The 20,928-nt window shown below is 44.6% G+C and overlaps 1 protein-coding gene across 1 annotated transcript in view; it reads left to right on the top strand.

Annotated features, from left to right (window-relative positions):
- Nucleotides 1-20,504, top strand: part of LOC144506762 (uncharacterized) — a 160,104-nt gene extending 139,600 nt beyond the window's left edge. Inside the window, 6 exon segments of the mRNA XM_078233119.1 lie at nucleotides 10,488-10,571; nucleotides 10,684-10,810; nucleotides 11,944-12,056; nucleotides 14,728-14,913; nucleotides 17,670-17,783; nucleotides 20,382-20,504. Coding sequence (XP_078089245.1) covers nucleotides 10,488-10,571; nucleotides 10,684-10,810; nucleotides 11,944-12,056; nucleotides 14,728-14,913; nucleotides 17,670-17,783; nucleotides 20,382-20,504 — 747 coding nt within the window.
- The last annotated feature ends 424 nt before the right edge of the window (nucleotides 20,505-20,928 follow it).

The raw sequence follows: 20,928 nt of genomic DNA, 5'->3' as shown, positions 1-20,928 counted from the left end.
CTTGTACAAAGAAGTACTTTACACCCCATTCTTCATTAAACAGGCGGCACTCACTGTCCACTTTTCTTTTCTTTTTTCCTTCCATAACTGAATTGTTCTGAATTGCCGCCATCATTGACATTGTTCTTGCTTATTTCAGACAGATGGAGCTTACGGATTGGATAAAGCAGCTGTCACTCAGTCAATGCAGAGCGACAATTGGATAACAGATGTCTCAATTGCTGATTCGTTTAATGAACTGTCAGTCACAGGACGGCAGCTCTGATTGGACAATAGGCCGGTAAAGAGGGCAGGGATTCCCATGGGTCCATCAGACACCGCGCGGAGCGGCATCAAATGTCCGGCCTGTGACTTCCGTCCCCGCGTCCGGATCCTGAGTCAGCGGCGGGGTTCCGAACGCGGGAGTGTTTTCGGCAGCAGGAATCCCGTCCCGCCCCACTGGCTGCGGGCCAGATTTTAGCCCGCTGCGGGCCGGATGTGGCCCACGGGCCGTAGTTTGGAGACCCCTGCCCTAAAGGAACCAGATGGGTTTTTACAACAATAAATAATGGTTTCACAGTCATCAGTAGATTCTTAATTCCAGATTTTTTTTATTGAATTCAAATTCCACAATCTGCCGTGACAGGATTCGAACCCTGGTCCCGCAGAAAATTAGCTGAGTTTCTGGATTAATAGTCCAGCGATAATACCACTGGGCCATCACCTCCCCAGGAGGTGATTAATACTAAACTAATACAAATTTTGAGAAGTTTCATGCTCTCTGTCCATGGAATTTTATTGGCAATTAGTTGCCTGTCCTGGGACTTGTCAATGAATTGCCCGTTCTGCAAGTTAACACTTCACTGGATATCTACTGGGGTCTTCCCATCCTCCTCCGATGACACGATATGTGTATCTAGACAAAGTGTCGAATTTTCACTTTTGTGGTCAGAATTCATATGTTTGTTACAATAATTAATATAACATGGTAATTATACAAAGTGGCATTTTGAATGTGCAATTCAGATCATGTATGTTAGATCAAATGTGAAGATCTTGAATGGAATAATTATTTACATTCAGAAGTCTCATTCATCAAATAATTTTAAATCCTAATCCCCTGAATGTCATGATGGCATTAATTGTAAATTAAAACAAGACTGTGCTTCTCTGCTTTTTTGCAATTCTTACATTCATGCAATTTCATCACTCTATCCAATTTTATCATTTCAAAAATCATTTTGAGATGAAGCAAACATTGTTTCAAACGCTTTTCACAATGGGGAGAAGCGGGGTAGTGGGTCAACCCAATGCCAGTATAGTTTGGGGGGGGAGGGGTTTGCCACGATGCCTGTGTCCATGTGTGGGGGGGAGGGTGGGGTGTGGGGGGGACAGTTTATATTATGCGCACATTGGGGCACACTTTAAAGATGGCGCCCCGATCTCTCTGGAGCCGGCCATGCTGGCTCTATCATGAGTGATGTCGCAAACCATGCTCCCAGATTCTCTGAAAACTGAGTGCCAGAAAATCTGGAGAGAAAACTTGGCTGTCCAGCCGGAGAGATACAGGCCGGTTTTCAGTCTGAACCTCACATTCTGACAAACTTTGAGACGATTCCACCCTTGCGGCGGAATTTTACCAGCACGCCTGCCCAAGGTTTGTATGATCCCACCCGAGCCTCGCTCACCCTGGAATCAGGACAGACGTGCCAGTAAAATTCCGGCCCTTGTCTCGAGTCGCTCTGATCAGCGGCAAGGAGTTTTCATGCATTGACTTTGATCTCAGAAAACTTGATGTCTTGCTTGCAGACGTCCTTGTATCACAGACTGGGGTGACCTTTTGGTGCTTTGTCGATCCAGGCTCGCTATATAAAGCATGTCTTTGGGATTGCAGCTATCGGCCAGTTGGCTCACATGAGCCAACCAAAGGAGTTGCCACTGACTCGAGAGGCAAACATGTTGAGGATCCCTGCACACTGGTGTCCGTCCGTATTTGGCCCTCTGTCCTGCCAGGAGATCCCCAGTATTCATCTGAAACAGCGGAGGTGGAAGCTGTTCAGCCGCTCTTCTTGACTAGCATAAGTTAATTGTTCATGTCTGTGTGGAGTTTGCACATTCTCCCCGTGGGTGGGTGGCACAGTGGTTTGCACTGTTGCCTCACAGTGCCAGGGACCCGGGTTCAATTCCGGCCTTGGGTCACTGTCTGTGCGGAGTTTGCACTTTCTCCCCGTGTCTGCGTGGGTTTCCTCTGGGTGCTCCGGTTTACTCCCACAGTCCAAAGATGTGCGGGTTAGGTTGATTGACCATGCTAAATTGACCCTAGTGTCAGGGGATTAGCAGGGTAAATATATGGGGTTACGGGAATAGGGCCTGGGTGGGATTGTGGTCAGTGCAGACTTGATGGGCTGAATGGCATCCTTCTACGCTGTAGGGAATCTATAATTCCATGATGATTCCTCCTTACTGTAAAGTAGGAGGCTGAGAGCACAAACCTGGTACACATGGAGCTTTGTATATTTGGTTAGTTTGCTGTTGGTCCACAGTCAACTTTTCAACTTTGCGATGACAGCTGCTGCCACGGCCACCCTGGTACTGATTTCAGCATCGTGCGAGGGGGGGGAGTGGGGTGATTTTACCATTTTGATTCTAAGTGCTGAATCTGGGCGTAATTCAGATTCAACTTGTAAACCTGCTCTCAGGCGCCCCCATATGCACTTAGCCTGAAAAGAAAGTTGCGAGTCTGAATCGTGCAGTGGGTGGGGCTTATCGTGCCCGAAACGCTGCAGCTCCGATTGGGACATTGAACTGCGCATGCGCAGTAAAAAAAAATTTCAAAAACGCTTCCCTGTCACATCGCTCCCGAGCCGCAAAAAGCAGATAAAGCGACCCGGGAGCCATGGCCCCTGCAGACATTGCCCCACCCCCACAACATAACTGTCCCCTTTATCCACCCACCCCCCACCGCTACCCAGAACGATCGTGACCCCCGTCATACTTCCATCTCCCCCACTGATTGCCCGCAGAGTGGCAGTGGACCCCCCTGCTGCCCCCCCCCCCCACCCCCCCGCACCAGAGATCCATTTGGCCTCCCTCTCCCCCACCACCAGAGAACGATTTGACCCTCCCTCCCCCCTCCTCACCAGAGAATGATCGGGCCTCCCTCCTCCTCCCCTCCCCCCACAAGAGGATGATCGGGCTCTCCTCCTACCCCCCCCACCAGAGGACAACCAGGCCTCCTTCCTCCCCCCTCCCCACCAGAGACATATCTGGCCCTCCTCCTCCTCCCCCTCACCAAAGAATGATCTTCCCCCTCCCCATCCCCCACCACCGATCTGACTTAGAGAGCTCTGAACTTACCTCTTCAGAAGCTGGAGTGCCCGAAACAGACCTTTGCCAAGCATGTTTGTTTTGTGCCGAATATGAATGGGCGAACGCGATGGTAAAGGGGGAAATGCAGGTAAGATTGGGCGCCCAGATCATTAAGTCAATTTAAATGCATGCAAATCGCACTAATCGCCTCGACTTTACCAAGTTTTCGGATGCGACGCAATGGCAAAATCGGGCCCAAGGGTAATTAAGCTAGTAATTGTTGATCCAAGGTACGTGAAGCTGTCACCAATCCCCAGAGTGAAGTTGTTAATGATGATGGAAGGTGGAGTTCCTGTCCCATAACTTTGGTCTTCCTGACACTGATTGCCAGTCCAAGCTCCTTGCAGACCTGGGAGAACCGGTCTCCAAGCTGTTGCAAGGGAACTTCACTATTGGATACGGTTGCAACATCATCAGCAAACAGCTACTCACAAGCCAGGACATGACACACACGTGCCTTGGCACAGAGACTTGCCGTAGGCTCCAGCATGGAGGTAGACATCCTTATTTGAAAGGCTGAAAATGTACAGTAGCAACATGGAGAAAAATGCAACTAAGGGAGTTGGCCGCATGATGTAACTGTGCACCCCCCCCCCCCGCCCCCCCCCCCCCCCCACCACCACCACCCCACACCCCCACTTTACCCTGCTGCTGATACTGAAAATCTCCCGTGATGTTCTGGTGTAACTGATGAAACTGCTGAGGAGAGATTGAATGATGCCCAGAAATCCAGGCAGGCAGCCAATTTTTCCGCAACAGTTTAAAAAGTCTGAGTCTGCTGATAAAAACATTGCTGAGGTCTGTGAAAACAACGTCGGATGTTCTGTGTCATTCGTGACACTTCTCCTGTAATGACTAAAATGAGAAATACGTGTTCACTGTCACTCCGCCGGCTCTGAAGCTGCACTGAGACTCAGGGTAGATGCGTGATAGCTAGCACTACTGCCTCAAGATGCAAGATTCTGTAATCTAGTCAGAGCAATGTGAACAAAGACCTTCCCTTTGATATTTAACAAGGAGATGTCTCAGTAATTGCAGCACTCACTGCAATCCCCTTTGTTTTTGCCGGGACTATTTTTGGATCACGCATGTCTTCATGTACAAATAATAACAGCAAATTACTGCGGACGCTGGAACCTGAAACCAAAAGAGAAAATGCTGGAAGATCTCAGCGGGTCTGGCAGCATCTGAAAGGAGAGAAAAGAGCCGACGTTTCGAGTCCAAACGTCAGCTCTTTCCTCTCCTTACAGATGCTGCCAGACCCGCTGAGATCTTCCAGCATTTTCTCTTTTGGTTTCATGTACAAATTGTTGCTTCCAGCGGATATACAGCAGTTCATGGGGATGCTTTGGCAGTGCTGCTTTTCCACTTGTGATGATTTCAGGTGGAATGCCATCATTTCCTGGGGCTTAATACTGGCAAGACAGTCAGTGGTCTTGTTTGGTTCGACTATGGTGAACTCGGTGCCCAGCTCCTCCTTGACAGTGAAGTCCTGAATTGGCACAGAGAGCTTTTTCAGTGGCAACATTCTGTGTAACCTAATCCCACCCACCCACTTTTCCATTAGCTTACCACGTTCAGTGCCTTTTGGCTAAGATCAAGTGTGGTCTGCTGATGCTGCACTTGGTTGAGGTCATTGGGTTGCATTTAAGCTTCATTTTCATATGAAGCAATTTTTAAAAGCGGTATCTCGGCCTTTTGGCTAAGATGCAAATAAGATCAAGCCTTGGAGTCGGAGAGGTCCGCCTACTCCAATCAGCTTGGCTCATGTAGATCAGGCCCAAGACAGGGTAAAGGGTCGCATACCCTGCCTTGTCAGCTTGGATCGGAAATGTCTCAACTTGTTGAGACTCTGAATTGGACTTGATTTGATTGAATTGGAAAAGTATTTTAAAAATTAGCTTACCACGTTCAGTGATGGTCATCCCTGGCTTTGCCTTTAAGGGGGCTAATTTTGTTGCTGCTGAACCAGTTGCTTTTGTGATTTCTTCACATGTCCTGCTAGCATCCCCGGATTCAGCAGCAGATTGTATACCTTCACAGAGAATTGATTAGCACATTGTCAAGCCATCTGCTGAGACTTGACTCTGGCAGGTCTGAGAGCATCTAGCTTTAGTTTTCTGGAGACTTACTTGTAGATCATGACAACTCTGCTCATACTTGTAATAGCTGACTCAAGCCAGTCAGCCTTCCTCTGATCTTGTTTCCAGTATGCAGTGTGTACAGAGTTATAGATGGTGAGGCGCAGATGGTCCCATTTTTGACACCACACTCTGACCTGCTGAGAACTGGCTTGGTCACAGAAGACAGAGGGTGGTAGTGGAAGGGTCTTTTTCCGGCTGGATGCCTGTGATTAGTGGTGTTCCGCAGGGCTCTGTATTGGGACCTCTGCTGTTTGTGATTTATATGAACGATCTGGAAGAAGGTGTAACTGGGGTGATCAGTAAGTTTGCGGACGACACGAAAATGGCTGGACTTGCAGATAGTGAGGAACATTGTCAGAGGCTACAGAAGGATATAGATAGGCTGGAAATTTGGGCAAAGAAATGGCAGATGGAGTTCAATCCAGATAAATGCGAAGTGATGCATTTTGGTAGAACTAACGTAGGGGGGAGCTATACGATAAATGGCAGAACCATAAAGGACCTGGGTGTGCAAGTCCACAGATCCTTGAAGGTGACGTCACAGGTGGAGAAGGTAGTGAATAAGGCATATGGCATGCTTGCCTTTATAGGACGGGGCATAGAGTATAAAAGTTGGGGTCTGATGTTGCAGTTGAATAGAACGTTGGTTCAGCCGCATTTCGAATACTGCGCCCAGTTCTGGTCGCCACACTACCAGAAGGACGTGGAGGCTTTAGAGAGAGTGCAGAGGAGGTTTACCAGGATGTTGCCTGGTATGGAAGGGCTTAGTTATGAGGAGAGATTGGGTAAACTGGGGTTGTTCTCACTGGAAAGACGGAGGATGAGGGGTGACCTAATAGAGGTGTATAAAATTATGAAAAGCATAGATAGGGTGAACGGTGGGAAGCTTTTTCCCAGGTCGGTGGTGACGTTCACGAGGGGTCATAGGTTCAAGGTGAGGGGAGGAAGGTTTAACACGGATATCAGAAGGACGTATTTTACACAGAGGGTGGTGGGGGCCTGGAATGTGCTGCCGGGCAAGGTGGTGGAGGCGGACACACTGGGAAATGTTTAAGACTTATCTAGATAGCCACATGAACGGAGTGGGAATGGAGGGATACAAAAGAATGGCCTAGTTTGGACCAGGGAGTGGCGCGGGCTTGGAGGGCCGAAGGGCCTGTTCCTGTGCTGTATTGTTCTTTGACCTTGCCTATTGTCCAAAAGAGCCTGATCGAAGATGTTGATGAACTCCTGGATCCTTTCTTGGAGTGGTATAGCTTCCTTGGTTGCAGTCTGACCTTGCCACACACTGGGGAGTGGTTAGTGATTACGCAATTAGAATCAGATAAAATGTCCTAAATTCCAATTCACACCACCAGATTTTTATAATTCAGTGTGGCCAGTGGTTAGCACTGCTGCCTCACAGTGCCAGGGACCTGGGTTCGATTCCCGGCTTGGGTCATTGTCTATGTGGAGTTTGCAGGTTCTCCCCGTGTCTGTGTGGGTTTCCTCCGGGTGCTCCAGTTTCCTCCCACAATCTGAAAGACGTGCTGGTTAGGTGCATTGGCCATGCTAAACTGCCCCTCAGTGTACCCCAACAGGTGCCAGAGTGTGGCGACTAGGGGATTTGGACAGTGTTAATGTAAGCCTACTCATGACACTAATAAATAAACTTCAATTTTTGTATTTCTCCCTAATATTTGAAGTTAAAACTCTTTGTCGTAATAACCAGGATTTCACTGTGAACGTGACAAATGTTGAATCCACAGAACTGATCAGGTTAGTTAACTTTAATAATTCCAATTGAATTCAGCCCCAAACTTATTAACAAAACACAAAATGCGTTTCTTACTACATTTTACCAATCCTTTCTTCCAGAGCCCTTTCAATGACTGTAATAACATGTAAGAAATAGTTAGCTTTCTTAGTTAGCATTGCTGCTTCACAGTGCAAGGGACCCGGGTTCAGTTCCGGCCTGGGGTGACTGTCTACGTGAAGTTTGCACGTTGCCCCATGACTGCATGGGTTTCCTCTGGGTGTTCCAGTTTCCTCCCACAGTCCAAAGATGTGCAGGTTAGCTGGATTAGCCATGCTAAATTGTCCCTTGATATCTTCAAGATGTGTGGGTTAGGGGGATTCGCGGGGTAATACATGGGGTTACAGGAATAGGTCTTTGGTGGGATGATCTGTCAGAGAGTCAGTGCAGATTCAATGGGCCAAATAGCATCCTTCTGCACTGCAGGGATTCTATGAAAACGCTCATTCTTACACCAAGAAGAGTTAAAGAGGATTGAGTTTCCCACAGCTTCTTGATTCCCAACAGTCACACCAGTGTTTTCATGAGGTAACACTGCCACCTTGCAACCTTTTACAATACACCAGAGGGTAGGAGTTTTTCTGATTTTTCTTTATTCTATAACAGATTAATTTATCCTTTTTTTTCTCACGAACTAATTTTCAGTTTCTGATGTTTGCCACTTAATCTCATTGGGAAAAGCAGGAAGGCGTGGCTTCAATTTAAACTGCAAATAGGCAATAGCAGTTTTTTTTAAAAAAAGAGCTTTAGTTCAGATAAAGTGTACTGAAAAGTTCAAGCAGACCTTCTAAATCGAAGCTTATCTTTTATAAAACAGAATGTTTGATGCTTTTCGAGGTCGCAAAACTAATGGCGGGATCTTCCAGTCCTGCTGAAGTCAATGACCATTTGGCTAGCTCGCCGCATTCGCTGTGGCAAAACCTGCCACGCGGGAGCCGGAAAATCCTGTCCTAAATCTGAATGAAAATGAATCCATAGCAGCAGCTTCCAGTTAAAATGCATTGGGTACTCAATCTCAAATTGAAATGAAGGGACCGGACAATCTCATTCCCACTTTAATACTTCTATGCAACTTAGAAAGACCGATTTCTTGAATGGGATTACGAGTTCAAAGTGCTAGGTTTTCTTGGTATTTCTTGAGCCCAAGGAATAGTTTCAGTTTCAGCTGGTTCAGAACCACAGCTGATACAAGTTTCTCTCGAAAATGCCAACATGTGTACATCCAGATAGAGAGGGTAAGTAACAAGCTTATCAGGATGGCTAACATGCCACCTGATCAAGACATATTTCACCTCATTGATACTCAGTCTGTGGGACATTTGGAGAGGTGAGTTTCCTTCAACAACTACACCAACAATGTATATTTAACTGGCACGAGAAATAATATCTCAAGGCTCTTCTCAGGGGCATTATAAAAGAAAAGTATACCACCAAGCCACATAAGGAAATAATAGGTCAGATAACCAAAAGCTTGGGCGAAGAGATTTTAAGGAGAGTCTGAAAGGGGGAAAGCAAGGAGAGTTGTAAGGTGGAAATTCTACAGCCTGGGGTATGGGTGAGTGGGGCATTGCCACCAGTGTTGGAGCAATTGTAATTGGGAATGCATGGACCACTTATATCTCAGAGAGCTATGGCGGCAGATAACAAAGATATGGAAAGGCAAGACCATGGAGGATTTGAAAACAAGGGTGAGAATTTTAAAGTCCAGGGGTTAATTGACCAGGAACCAATGTAGGCCAGTAAGCACGGGGGAATAGGAGAGTGGGACTTGCTGTGAATTAAGCCACGGGCAGCAGAGTATTGAATGACGCGCAAATTTATGAAGGTTCAAATGTGGGAGACCAGTCAGGAGTATATTGGAGTCATCGAGTCTAAACGTAACAAAGGCATAAATGAGGATTTCAACAGCAGATGAGCTGAGGGGCAAAGTCAGGCAATGTTAAGGAGATGGAAATAGGCAGTTTTCATGATGGTATGAATATGAGGTTGGAAGCTCATTTCAGGATCAAATCTGGCTTAATCTCTCACTGTCACCAGAGATAGTATTGGAGTTGCCTGTACCTGTACAGACTTGATTACCTGTTAAGACTCGCATTCCAACCATTATCTTGCAGTTGTGCCTTTGTCTATATATGCCATGTTTGTGAACCCAACTCTCCACTCACCTGATGAAGGAGCAGCGCTCCGAAAGCTTGTGATACCAAATAAACCTGTTGGACTTTAACCTGGTTTTGTGGGACTTATTACTATGCCCATTTCAATTGCACACAATACACAATACACAAAAGGCGAATGTTACTTGGGTCAGGTGGTCCAATTCTATCCATACATAGGCATTCCCAACATACAAACATAACAAAATCCTTGGATGCTTGTGGTACACACAGGTACTTTACTGAAACTATTAAAAGACACAAAATGATTAAAAACGGAAAGGAGGAAATTTTATTCCAGGTGAAATAAAAATGAGTAGTTTTGAAAACAAACATCTCACATTTCTAAACAGTTCTGCTATTTATGAGTTCTAATCAAATTTCCATTAATGTCTTTTTTCTCATTTACTATCTCCAAATATTTTCAAACAAGAAGGTTCTGTATTCCATCAAATTCTTCCCTTTGGCTTCAGCTGTGAACGTTCTTTCGTTGTTCATTCCAAGCTTCGGAATTCTGAATAACAACATAAGAATAATAACAACAATAACTTGGATTTGACAGAGTCTTTATTACAAAAAGAAAATCTTAATATACTCCATGGAGGTGGAGCGCAACGCAAAGAGAATATAGGAACAGATATGTTGCGCTGACATGGAGTAGGATTCAGAATATGTTTGGTTGCACATTGTCCAGCTGTGCTCTTGTGGGATGGTTCAGAGCAGAGACAGAGATAGCCATTCTCCCGGCGAGTTGGAGAAATTGGGGCCTCATCACTGCCAGTGGATCATTTACTTGGTCGTAAGCGAGTATTGTGAAGTCTGGTGCAGCCAGAAATGCGCTAAAGAGCTAAACTCCCACTGTTTGGGGGTGAGGGGAGGAGTTGGGGAGGAAAGTAATGGGTTATCAGATGTGACAAAAACAGAATGCTAAACAGTCAGACGATTTCCTCACTAATTCCTAACCAATGTTATCTAATATTGTACTTTCACCATTAGGTTCTTTCTGCCTTGCCAAATCATATTTTGCACCTCCTTTCATTCTTCCAGGTTCCCATCTTTGAGACGAGAAGTGATGCCCATGATAACTTGCTCGGGGCACTTCAGATTGCCGGCCAGTATCCAATACCTGAGGTAAGTGCTTAGCTTCCAGTCATTTCAGATGTTTGATCTTGTTTGATATGAGAATTCTGCTACTATTTATTACTTTCTATTTCCATTACTGACGGTGTGTTCAATTATTTAGGTCGGCCTGTATTTTCATGATCAATTATACAGAGGAAACCGGGTGTCTAAATATGATGCAGCAAGTTTTGCTGCATTTGCTTCGTTTAACCTGCGTCCACTTGTCAATATTGACATGGAAATTAAAGGTAAGTCACAGTTAGACTTTGACCATTTTCATTCTCAGCGCTCCCTTTTCTTTCTACACACTGAGGAAGAAGAGTTTATAAAAGGCAATGAATAAATATAATCTGTTGGGTGTGATTTGGAGACATTGGGTGGGATTTTATGGCCTCGCTCGAGCGAGACTGGAAATCCTAGCCCGAGGTCAACGGACATTTCTGTTGTCCGCTCCTCACCTGCTCCGATTCCCTTGGCAGACGGGACGGTAAAATTCGCTCCATTGATGTTAGAAATCTGAAACGAAGAGAAAATGCTGTGGTGATGTTTAATATGTTTCGAATAGAGATCCTTCATTAGTTAATATGAGTAAAATCATTAATTTTAAAAATAACCTAAAACATTAAAAGCAGCCAGCATAATCAAGGAGCCCACACACCCCAGACATAATCTCTTCCACCTTCTTTCTCAGGAAAAAGATACAAAAGTCTGAGATCATGTACCAACCGACTCAAGAACAGCTTCTCCCCTGCTGCCTTCAGACTTCCGCTTGGACCTACCTTACATTAAGTTGATCTTTCTCTGCAGCCTCGCTATGACTGTACACTATACTCTGCACTCTCTCCTTTCCTTCTCCCCTATGTACTCTACAAACAGTATGCTTTGTCTGTGTAGTGCGCAAGAAACAATACTTTTCACTGTATCCCAATACATGTGACAATAATAAATCAAATCAAATCATTTGAAACACCTCACTCCTGGGACATCTCACTGCTCAGTGTCACTGTGGAGGCCTTTCTGAGTTCTAAGACTCCATCAGTTAGCAGACTGAGGTATATAGAAGCACAGTTCAGTTTTCATACTGGCAGAACTCCAGTGGATGTAATCCTCTCCATATGCCAGCCATAAGAGAAATGCGGGGAACAGGATATACCTCTACACCTTGCTTTCGAAGTCTCACAATAACAATCAACACCCTCAGCTGAACAGGAGTCCACAAAACCTTGGAGAAAATTGACTACACTTCCAAAGTACTCCATTGGCTGCAGAATGCTTTGGGATGTCCTATGCTTGTGAAAGGTGCCGTGCAACGGCAATTTTTTTTCTTCTTTCTGTTTCTTGAACTGCAGTTGTTGTGAAATTATATTTCTTATCTCTACAGTGAACTGGGACATCATTTGGAAACTAACGACAATGAAGAAGTTTGTGGTTCAGACTAAGATGAATCAGAATGTGGGAGTGCTGAAGTTGTACCCAGAAATCACTGCTGCCACGGTAACTCTCCTTTTCCAAACTAAGTAGCTAAGAATTTACTAATGATCAAAATTAAGTTGAGACTGCGCATCAAGATTTTACAAAGGGAATATGCAATATACACTAGTATGTTTTAAATGAGGGCCAATTAAAAAATGCCCGGCATTGGTTAAAATACCAGCATGAGAAACTAAATCTGATATAAAATTGGCAGAAAGTTATTTGAAAGTAGCCTGAACTGACATGAGGGGCGGCACGGTGGCACAGTGGTTAACAGTGCAGCCTCACAACTCCAGGGACCTGGGTTCGATTTCTGGCTTGGGTCACTGTCTGTGTGGAGTCTGCATATTCTCCCCGTGTCTGCACGGGTTTCCTCCGGGTGCTCCGGTTTCCTCCCACAGTCCAAAGATGTGCAGGGTTAGGTGCATTGGCTATGCTAAACTGTCCCTCGGTGTCCCGGGATGCGTAGGTTAGAGGGATTAGCGGAGTAAATATGTGGGGTTACAGGGATGGGGCCTGGGTGGGATTGTTGTTGGTGCAGACTCAATGGGCCGAATGGTCTCCTTCTGCACTGTAGGGATTCTATGAAACCGCCAGAGCACCTTACCCAGGCCCACATCGCTGCTCTATCCCTGTAACACCACAGATTCCAGCATCTGCATTATTTTGATATTTTAAACTAATTGGGGTGATTTTGTGGCCTTGCCGTATCTGCCGTGGATCGTGCCAATCCCGGAAAATTGTGTGCAGGCCTAAAAACATGTTTTTGCACATGGTGCCAAACGGTTTGCAATTGTCTTGGTCCCTTACTACTGGCGCAAACCGGATCTTGCCCTGAAAGGGGGTGAGGCCAATTAGCATGCTTAAAGTAACATTTAAATATGCTTAGTCCATTCGATACCAGATTGTCCCAGCTCCTGGGATCTCCCGACTCTCAGGCACGCCCAGCGAAAATCACCACTAGCGATGGTGTTGGTCACGCCAGGGGCCTCGGAGGTCGTGGAAGCCCCTGGGTGGTCAGGCACGTGGCTGGGCTGTGCCTACCTGGCAGTACCCACCTACAGTGGCAGTACCCACCTGGCATGCTGGCTAGGAAGGTGTAGCTATAAGGAGAGGTTGGATAGATTGGGGTTATTTCCCTTGGAACAAAGTGGACTGAGGGGTGACATGAAAGAGGCGTACAAAATTATGAGGGGAAGAGATAGAGTGGACGGGATAAAATAGTTTTCCTTGTAGGAGAATTCTAGAACCAGGGGACATAGATTCAAGATAAGTTGCAGAAGGTGTAGAGGGGACATGAGGAAGAACATTTTTACGCAGTGGGTAACGGGTGTCTGGAATTCGCTGCCGGAATTGGTGGCGGAGGCAGAGACCCTAAACTCTTTTAAAACGTACCTGGATCTCCATTTTAAGTGAGGTAAGCTGCAGGTTTATGGGATTGGTGCAGGAAAGTGGGATTAGGAAGGGCACCTGGATTTTCTCAGGCTGACATGGACAAGATGGACTGAATGGCCTCCTTCCGTGCTGTAATGGTTCTATGGGTAGCAATGGAGGAGTCTGGGACATTGGTTGTAAGGTATGTTTATGTGTGACTAGTCTGTGGGATAGTTCTCCCAATCTTTGGCACAAGTCCCCAGATGTTAGTGAGGACGATGTGGTAGGGGTTGACTGGACATGTTGAGTCATTGTCCTTTCTGATGCCTAGGTTGATATCAGGTGGGCTGTTCAGTTTTATTTTCATTCAACTTTTTTGTAGCAGGTTTGATACACTGAGTGGCTTGTGAGGCTATTCTCAGGGTAGCCAAGAGTTAACTCCATCGGTATGCTTCTGGGGTTGCGTGTAGGCCAGCCTGGTTAAGGACAGCAGATTTCCTCTCCTGAAGCACATTAGTTTCAATGACTATCTGGTAGTTTCATAATATGCATTATTAAAATTTTATTCAGATTTTATTAGTTGTTAAATTAATTAGCTGACAATCATGGAGCTCCTTTCTTAACAGCGCCCTGGAGATACCTACAACACAAGGACTGCAGCAGTGGTCGGTGCAGACTCGATGGGCCGAATGGCCTCTTTCTGGACTGTAGGGTTTCTATGATTTCTAGTTCAAGAAGTCAGCTCACCACCACCTTCTCAAGGGTAGCACATGGTGGCACGGTGGTTAGCACTGCTGCCTCACAGTGCCAGGGACCCAGTTTCAATTCCTGGCTTGGGTCACTGTCTGTGTAGAGTTTGCACGTTCTCCCCGTCTCTGCGTGGGTTTCCTCCGGGTGCTCCGGTTTCCTCCCACAGTCTGAAAGACATGCTGGTTAGGTGCATTGGCCATGTTAAATTCTCCTTCAACGTACCCAAACAGGCACCTGAGTGTGGCAACTCGGGGATTTTCACAGTAACTTCATTGCAGTGTTAATGTAAGCCTACTTGTGACACTAATAAATAAACTTTAATTCGGAATGGGCAATAAATGCTGGTCTGACCTTCGATGCCAACATCCCGTGAAAGAATATATTTTAAAAATTCCCTTCAATTGCTGCATTCTTAATATTGTAGATACTTAAAAACTCACTTTGCTTTCAGAAGTTTCATTTAGTGGTTAAAAGTGAAAGTTTTATTCAGATTTTAGGACATAAACCAGACATTTTGTATTGTGAAGTTTGGGGGCATTTTGTATTGATTGCTGCATCCTCTGTTCAGGTACAAGCATTCCTGCAATCACCAATGGAAGGAATTGTATTGGAGACGTATGGAGTAGGTAATGCCCCAGATGACAACCAGGACTTATTGGAGGAGATTAAGAAAGCCACTGACCGTGGAGTGTTGATAATAAACTGCACTCAGTGTTTGAGAGGCTCTGTTTCTGATAAATATGCAACAGGAAAGGTGAGTCATTCTTCTACTATAAGATTGTAGTTAAGGTTTCTCATTTGACGCATTCTCCAGGTCAACATTTTCCATCCATCCGTTTTAATGGGCAGGACATCATTATTCACCAAAATTCATCAACAATCCTTAGACAGCAACTTCCAAACCCACAACCACTTCCATCTAGAAGGGCAAGGGTAGCAGATTCCTGGGAATACCACCACCTGCAAGTTCCCCTCCGAGCCACTCACCATCCTGACTTGGAAATTTATCGCTCTTCCTTCGCTATCGCTGGGTCTAAATCCTGGAATTCCCTCCCTAACAGCATTGTGGGCCAACCCACAGCACGTGGACTGCAGCGGTTCAAGAAGGCAGCTCACCACCATCTTCTCGAGGGCAACTAGGGATGGACAATAAATGCTGGCCAGCCAGTGACACTCATGTCCCATGAATTAATTAATAGGGGAGGTGGTGGCCCAGTGGTATTGTCGCCAGACAATTAGTCCAAAAGCTCAGCTAATGTTCTGGGGACCCAGGTTCGAATCCCACCATGGCAGACGGTGGAATTTGAATTCAATAAAAAATAGCTGGAATCTACTGATGACTATGAAACCATTGTTGACTGTCAGAAAAACCCATCTGGTTCACTAATGTCCTTCAGAGAAGGAAATCTGCCATCCTTACCTGGTCTGCTCTACATGTGACTCCAAAGCCACAGCAATGTGGTTGACTCTCAAATGCCCTCCAAGGGCAACGAGGGATGGGCAATAAATGCTGGCCAGCCAGCGATGCCCATGTCCCACTAATTAATAAAAAGAACAAGTGGGGAGAACAGGAATGGATAACCTTTCTCATGTCATTACTTCCTCCCCCAAAAATTGATTGAATTAGGAAATGGTATTCAGGTTGATTCTACGACATGGTTCTTTGAATAACTTCCAAATCATTTTCCAACCTTGCTACCTCTACCTCCTAGAATGACAGCAGGTGCATGGGAAGCACTACCACCTGCAAATTCCCCTCCAATCCACATACTATCCTGATTTGGAACTATTGGCTGTTCCTTCACTGTCACAGGATCAAAATCCTGGAAATCCTTTCCCAGCAGCATCAGGGTTGCACCTCCACCACCTGGTCAGCAGCAGTTCCTGAAGGCTGTTCACCAGCTTCTGAGAGGCAATTAGGGATGGGCAACAATGCTGGCCCAGTCAGCGATGCACACATCCTGAGAAATAATTTTTTTAAAAAGTTGAATACTACAACCTTTGGCTTTTCTCTGGGCTGTGGCATCAGGGGGAGGAAGGTGATCAAGAAGGCAGGGAATTTTGGTGTCTCCCTTTGAGATGTTACCCCTAACCACACTGGTTTTCCAATCCTGATGTTTTCACCCTACTGGAGGTATTGTAAACCCTCACTTAAAGTTGTAGCTGTGTCCCTTAAAGTTGTGACTTTAAGTGAGGCAACTTTAAGTGAATCATGGGTTAAAATAGGAATCAGAGTTCAAACTGGAATTAGGTTCTTTAGGACATTTCTTACCCAGAAAAACCAATGTAAAAGATGAAATATTGTACTGTGCATGTACAGTACTGTGCACTAAATAAATCACTAAATTTGAAAGAAATATTGTAGTTAGGCATTTTAGTATCTTTTTTAGCAAACAAAAATTAAAATATAATTTCAGTGCTGTGCATTCTTAAATGCCGACATTCATAAATGAAATAATCTTTCAAATAAATAAGTTTTAAAATTTAAAAGAAGTACAATATGAATTTCAACATAAAAAACGCTCTCCAGCTACCTGTTCTTGGTTTGACTGGGCTCCATCTAGTAGCAGAAGTTAGTCTGCGCAGGTAGCAGCTGAAGGAGTTCCAGGACTTCAGATTATAAAAGGCAGAAAGTGCCAGCAAAACTCAGCAGGTCTGGCATCATCCGTGGTGAGAGAAGCAGAGTTAACATTCCGAGAGCAGGGAGCAGGGGCGAGAGAAAGAGGGACTTCAGGACTGAAGGTGGGAACGGAAGCAAGGCCAGGTGCCAGCTGAAGAATTCCCTTGTGGTGGCAACTGACACCGGGGAGCATGAAGGGCAGCAATGGGAGCCAGTGAGTAAGAGGGACTTGAGGATTAAGGGTGGGAATGGAAATGAGGGCAGGAGCAGGGGGAAGAATGCACTGACACCAGCAGCACAGTGGACAAATGTGTGCGTATGTGGAATATGCAGGCCACGGAACATGAAATCTGTGCCAAAAAAGGTTATAATGAATGTCATAACGTTAAGCGGGTATGTCAATGACGTAAAAGTGAAACAACAGGAACTACAACAGTGGGGACTTAGTGTAGCTCCCTGACAGCCTGACATGTCTGTCTGAGAATAGGAACGTAGCAATGGTGGAGAGGAGGTGATTCGCTGACTCTCACCTCAGTTAGAAGGTGGTGCGTTGAAGTATCACCCCAGGATTTGAGCACAAGATCAAGGCTGAAAGGCCAGTGCCATATTGTTGGAGAGCTAGAATTCCATGAGGACTGTTTCTTGGTTGTGGTGTTACCTGGTGGCCCTGTCTACCCTCTCAGATTAATGTAAAATATATCAAAAGTGGAAAATCAATAACTTGGATTCCTGCCTTTCTGAACCTTTGACCATCAAATCTAGCATTCATTTCAGAAATGTATATTTTTATGTCTGTGGTCAAATCTCTTTCAAACTGATTCCATCAAATACTTTAAGTTCCTCTTTATTCAGCTGAACTCATTTCAAGTCCTGTGAACTTTTGGTTTCAGGTTCTTGGTAAAGTCGGAGTGATTCCTGGATTTGATATGACATCTGAAGCTGCTTTGGCCAAACTGTCCTATGTACTGGCCAAGACTGAACTGAGCATAGAAGAGAAGAAGAAGGTAATGTGTCTCAGTCACAAAACGATGTTCCAGTGCTGCGTACACAAACACTTTGCAAAAACTTATTTTTTAACTGCATTGAGCAATGAAGGGGAGGAAACCTTCTCAAAGGATTTGCACCATCTTTTTCTTGAGGTATTCTTTGCAAGAACAATCTAATCTCTGGCCAATATCTTATTCCTTCGATCCCTGAGATTATAATCTATTACTAACAGTATTCTAACAAGATAGGAACCTGGCTTATGATGTATCATAGGACATGTTTAGACATTACAAAGCGCTGTATCACGTACACGGCATGGTTAAGATTTTGTTCTTGGGGCGGGACCTGAAATGGAGGTTGGGAGGCATTTTTGCTGACCCTGCTTCAACCATCACTGGAGCCCAGCATCACATCGAGGTAAGGGCTTTTAGGACTGTGGTGAAGAGAATTTCTTCACCCAGAGAGTGGTGAATCTATGGAATTCATTACCACAACATTGTGTGACTTCAAGAAGAAAATAGATATGGCTTTTGGGGCTAAAGGGATCAAGGGATATGGGGGGAAGAGGGGATCCCGTAGGGTATTGAATTTAATGATCAGCCATGATCAAAATGAACGGCGGAGCAGGCTCGAAGGGCCGAATGGCCTACTCCTGCTAGGAGATTCCCCCAACTCCTCTTGGAGACCTCCTTGATATGACTGGCATCTGAAAATTCGACCCATTGCATTCTATTGATTTGATTTAGTATTGTGACATGTATTAGTACCGTGAAAAGTATTGTTTCTTGCGTGCTATACAGACAAAGCATACTGTTCATAGAGAAGGAAACGAGAGAGTGCAGAATGTAGTGTTGCAGTTATATGTTATCGTATAATGGCCTATTCTCAGGAAGTGAAAATGAACATAATACTAGAATTCTGCATGACCTGTCTGTAATCACTTGCCGCTTATACTTGACCCTTCAGTTGATTTTCTTTCAAGCAATATTTCCATAAAACATCATGCAAATATACAGTCAAGAAAGAGGAAACCAGTGAGGAAATTCCTTTCACGTGAAAATAACACAACACTTCAATTAAATGGAAGGAAGAAATTCTCTGTGATCATTTGATCCAAGTACACAATCACATCTTTATGTAAATGAAGTGAGCAACTGAACCTTTGTTGTAGCAACACACTTTTAGACTATATTATTGTGCTTGCGTGTAACAGATGATCTGAGTGCAGCAGATAAAGGAAAATCAAATGGGAGAATTGCATGAATGACAGGACTAGACAAGTTTTACTCAGCGGTGGAAATTATCCAGTAACTTATGTCTATTCAGAATTCAAGGAAGCCTTTACTTGCCGTATATTTTTGGATGATTTCCATGTTAATGACATCCATCATTTAGAACATAGAACATAGAACAGTACAGCACAGAACAAGCCCTTCGGCCTACAATGTTGTGCCGAGCTTTATCTGAAACCAAGATCAAGCTATCCCACTCCCTATCATCCTGGTGTGCTCCATGTGCCTATCCAATAACCGCTTAAATGTTCCTAAAGTGTCTGACTCCACTATCACTGCAGGCAGTCCCTTCCACACCCCAACCACTCTCTGAGTAAAGAACCTACCTCGGACATCCTTCCTATATCTCCCACCACGAACCCTATAGTTATGCCCCCTTGTAATAGCTCCATCCACCCGAGGAAATAGTCTTTGAACGTTCACTCTATCTATCTCCTTCATCATTTTATAAATCTCTATTAAGTCTCCCCTCAACCTCCTCCGGTCCAGAGAGAACAGCCCTAGCTCCCTCAACCTTTCCTCATAAGACCTACCCTCCAAACCAGGCAGCATCCTGGTAAATCTCCTTTGCACTCTTTCCAGCGCTTCCACATCCTTCTTATAGTGAGGTGACCAGAACTGCACACAATATTCCAAATGTGGTCTCCCCAAGGTCCTGTACAGTTGCAGCATAACCCCACGGCATATTGCAAGTTTTATTGCAAGCATAAACTCCAACCCCCTGTTAATAAAAGCTAACACACTATAGGTCTTCTTCACAGCTCTATCCACTTGAGTGGCAACCTTCAGAGATCTGTGGATATGGACCCCAAGATCTTTCTGTTCCTCCACAGTCTTCAGAACCCTACCTTTGACCCTGTAATCCACATTTAAATTTGTCCTACCAAAATGAATCACCTCACATTTATCAGGGTTAAACTCCATCTGCCATTTTTCAGCCCAGCTTTGCATCCTATCTATGTCTCTTTGCAGTCTACAACAGCCCTCCACTTCATCCACTACTCCACCAACCTTGGTGTCATCAGCAAATTTACTGATCCACCCTTCAGCCCTCTCCTCTAAGTCATTAATAAAAATCACAAATAGCAGAGGATTTGCATCTTATTATGAATTTGCATCTTATTATGAATTTTAGGTCTGATACTTTTTCCAGTTTTTTGTGTTACTGACCCGGTCTCCACTTAACCATATTGCCCTTGATAAAATCTATAATAATTGTATTGGCCACCACTTTAATAGATGTTAGAGAAACGAGTCTTCTTGAAGTGAGACATTATTTATTGTAATTTTGCAACATTCTTTTGAAACTTTGCTCTCTCCTAGATGGTGTCTGAAAACCTGAGAGGGGAAATGAGTGGAAAGCCTCCTCTTTAAGATGAGAAAATCACTCAAGTTACTGACATTGACAACTGCCAAGTGGTAAACTTCATTGTCCATGTAACATAACATAAAATAAGCATAAACCGACCCTGTTATTTGACATTCTGATAAATGTTTTTAAAGACAACATTAGGAACTTAAAGTGTGTGAAATAAAGTTAGTTCATATGGGTATATAAAAGTATATTGAATATTTGAAATTTGTCTTTAATCAAACAATTTTGAAAGATGTTATTTGTAACAAATTTGTAACCATAGAAACTGGTGGTTTTTGGAGACGCTCCACCTGCTTCTGTGGCTTCTTTAGCTGCAAAGGCCGGTGACATTGGTGCATTGGAAGCAATACTGAAAACGGTAAAGAAAGAAAAATAAAACTTGCAAAATCTGAAACAAAACACACTGTCGGGAACACCCAACAAATCAGACAGCGTCTGGGGATAATAATTCCCTTCTTGGAGAAAATTGTTCTGATGAAGGGTCCAGTGAACTAC

Source organism: Mustelus asterias, chromosome 18 (genome assembly GCF_964213995.1).
Source record: "Mustelus asterias chromosome 18, sMusAst1.hap1.1, whole genome shotgun sequence".
In the NCBI taxonomy this organism is placed as follows: Eukaryota; Metazoa; Chordata; class Chondrichthyes; order Carcharhiniformes; family Triakidae; genus Mustelus; species Mustelus asterias.
This window is presented reverse-complemented; position numbering and strand designations above follow the sequence as displayed.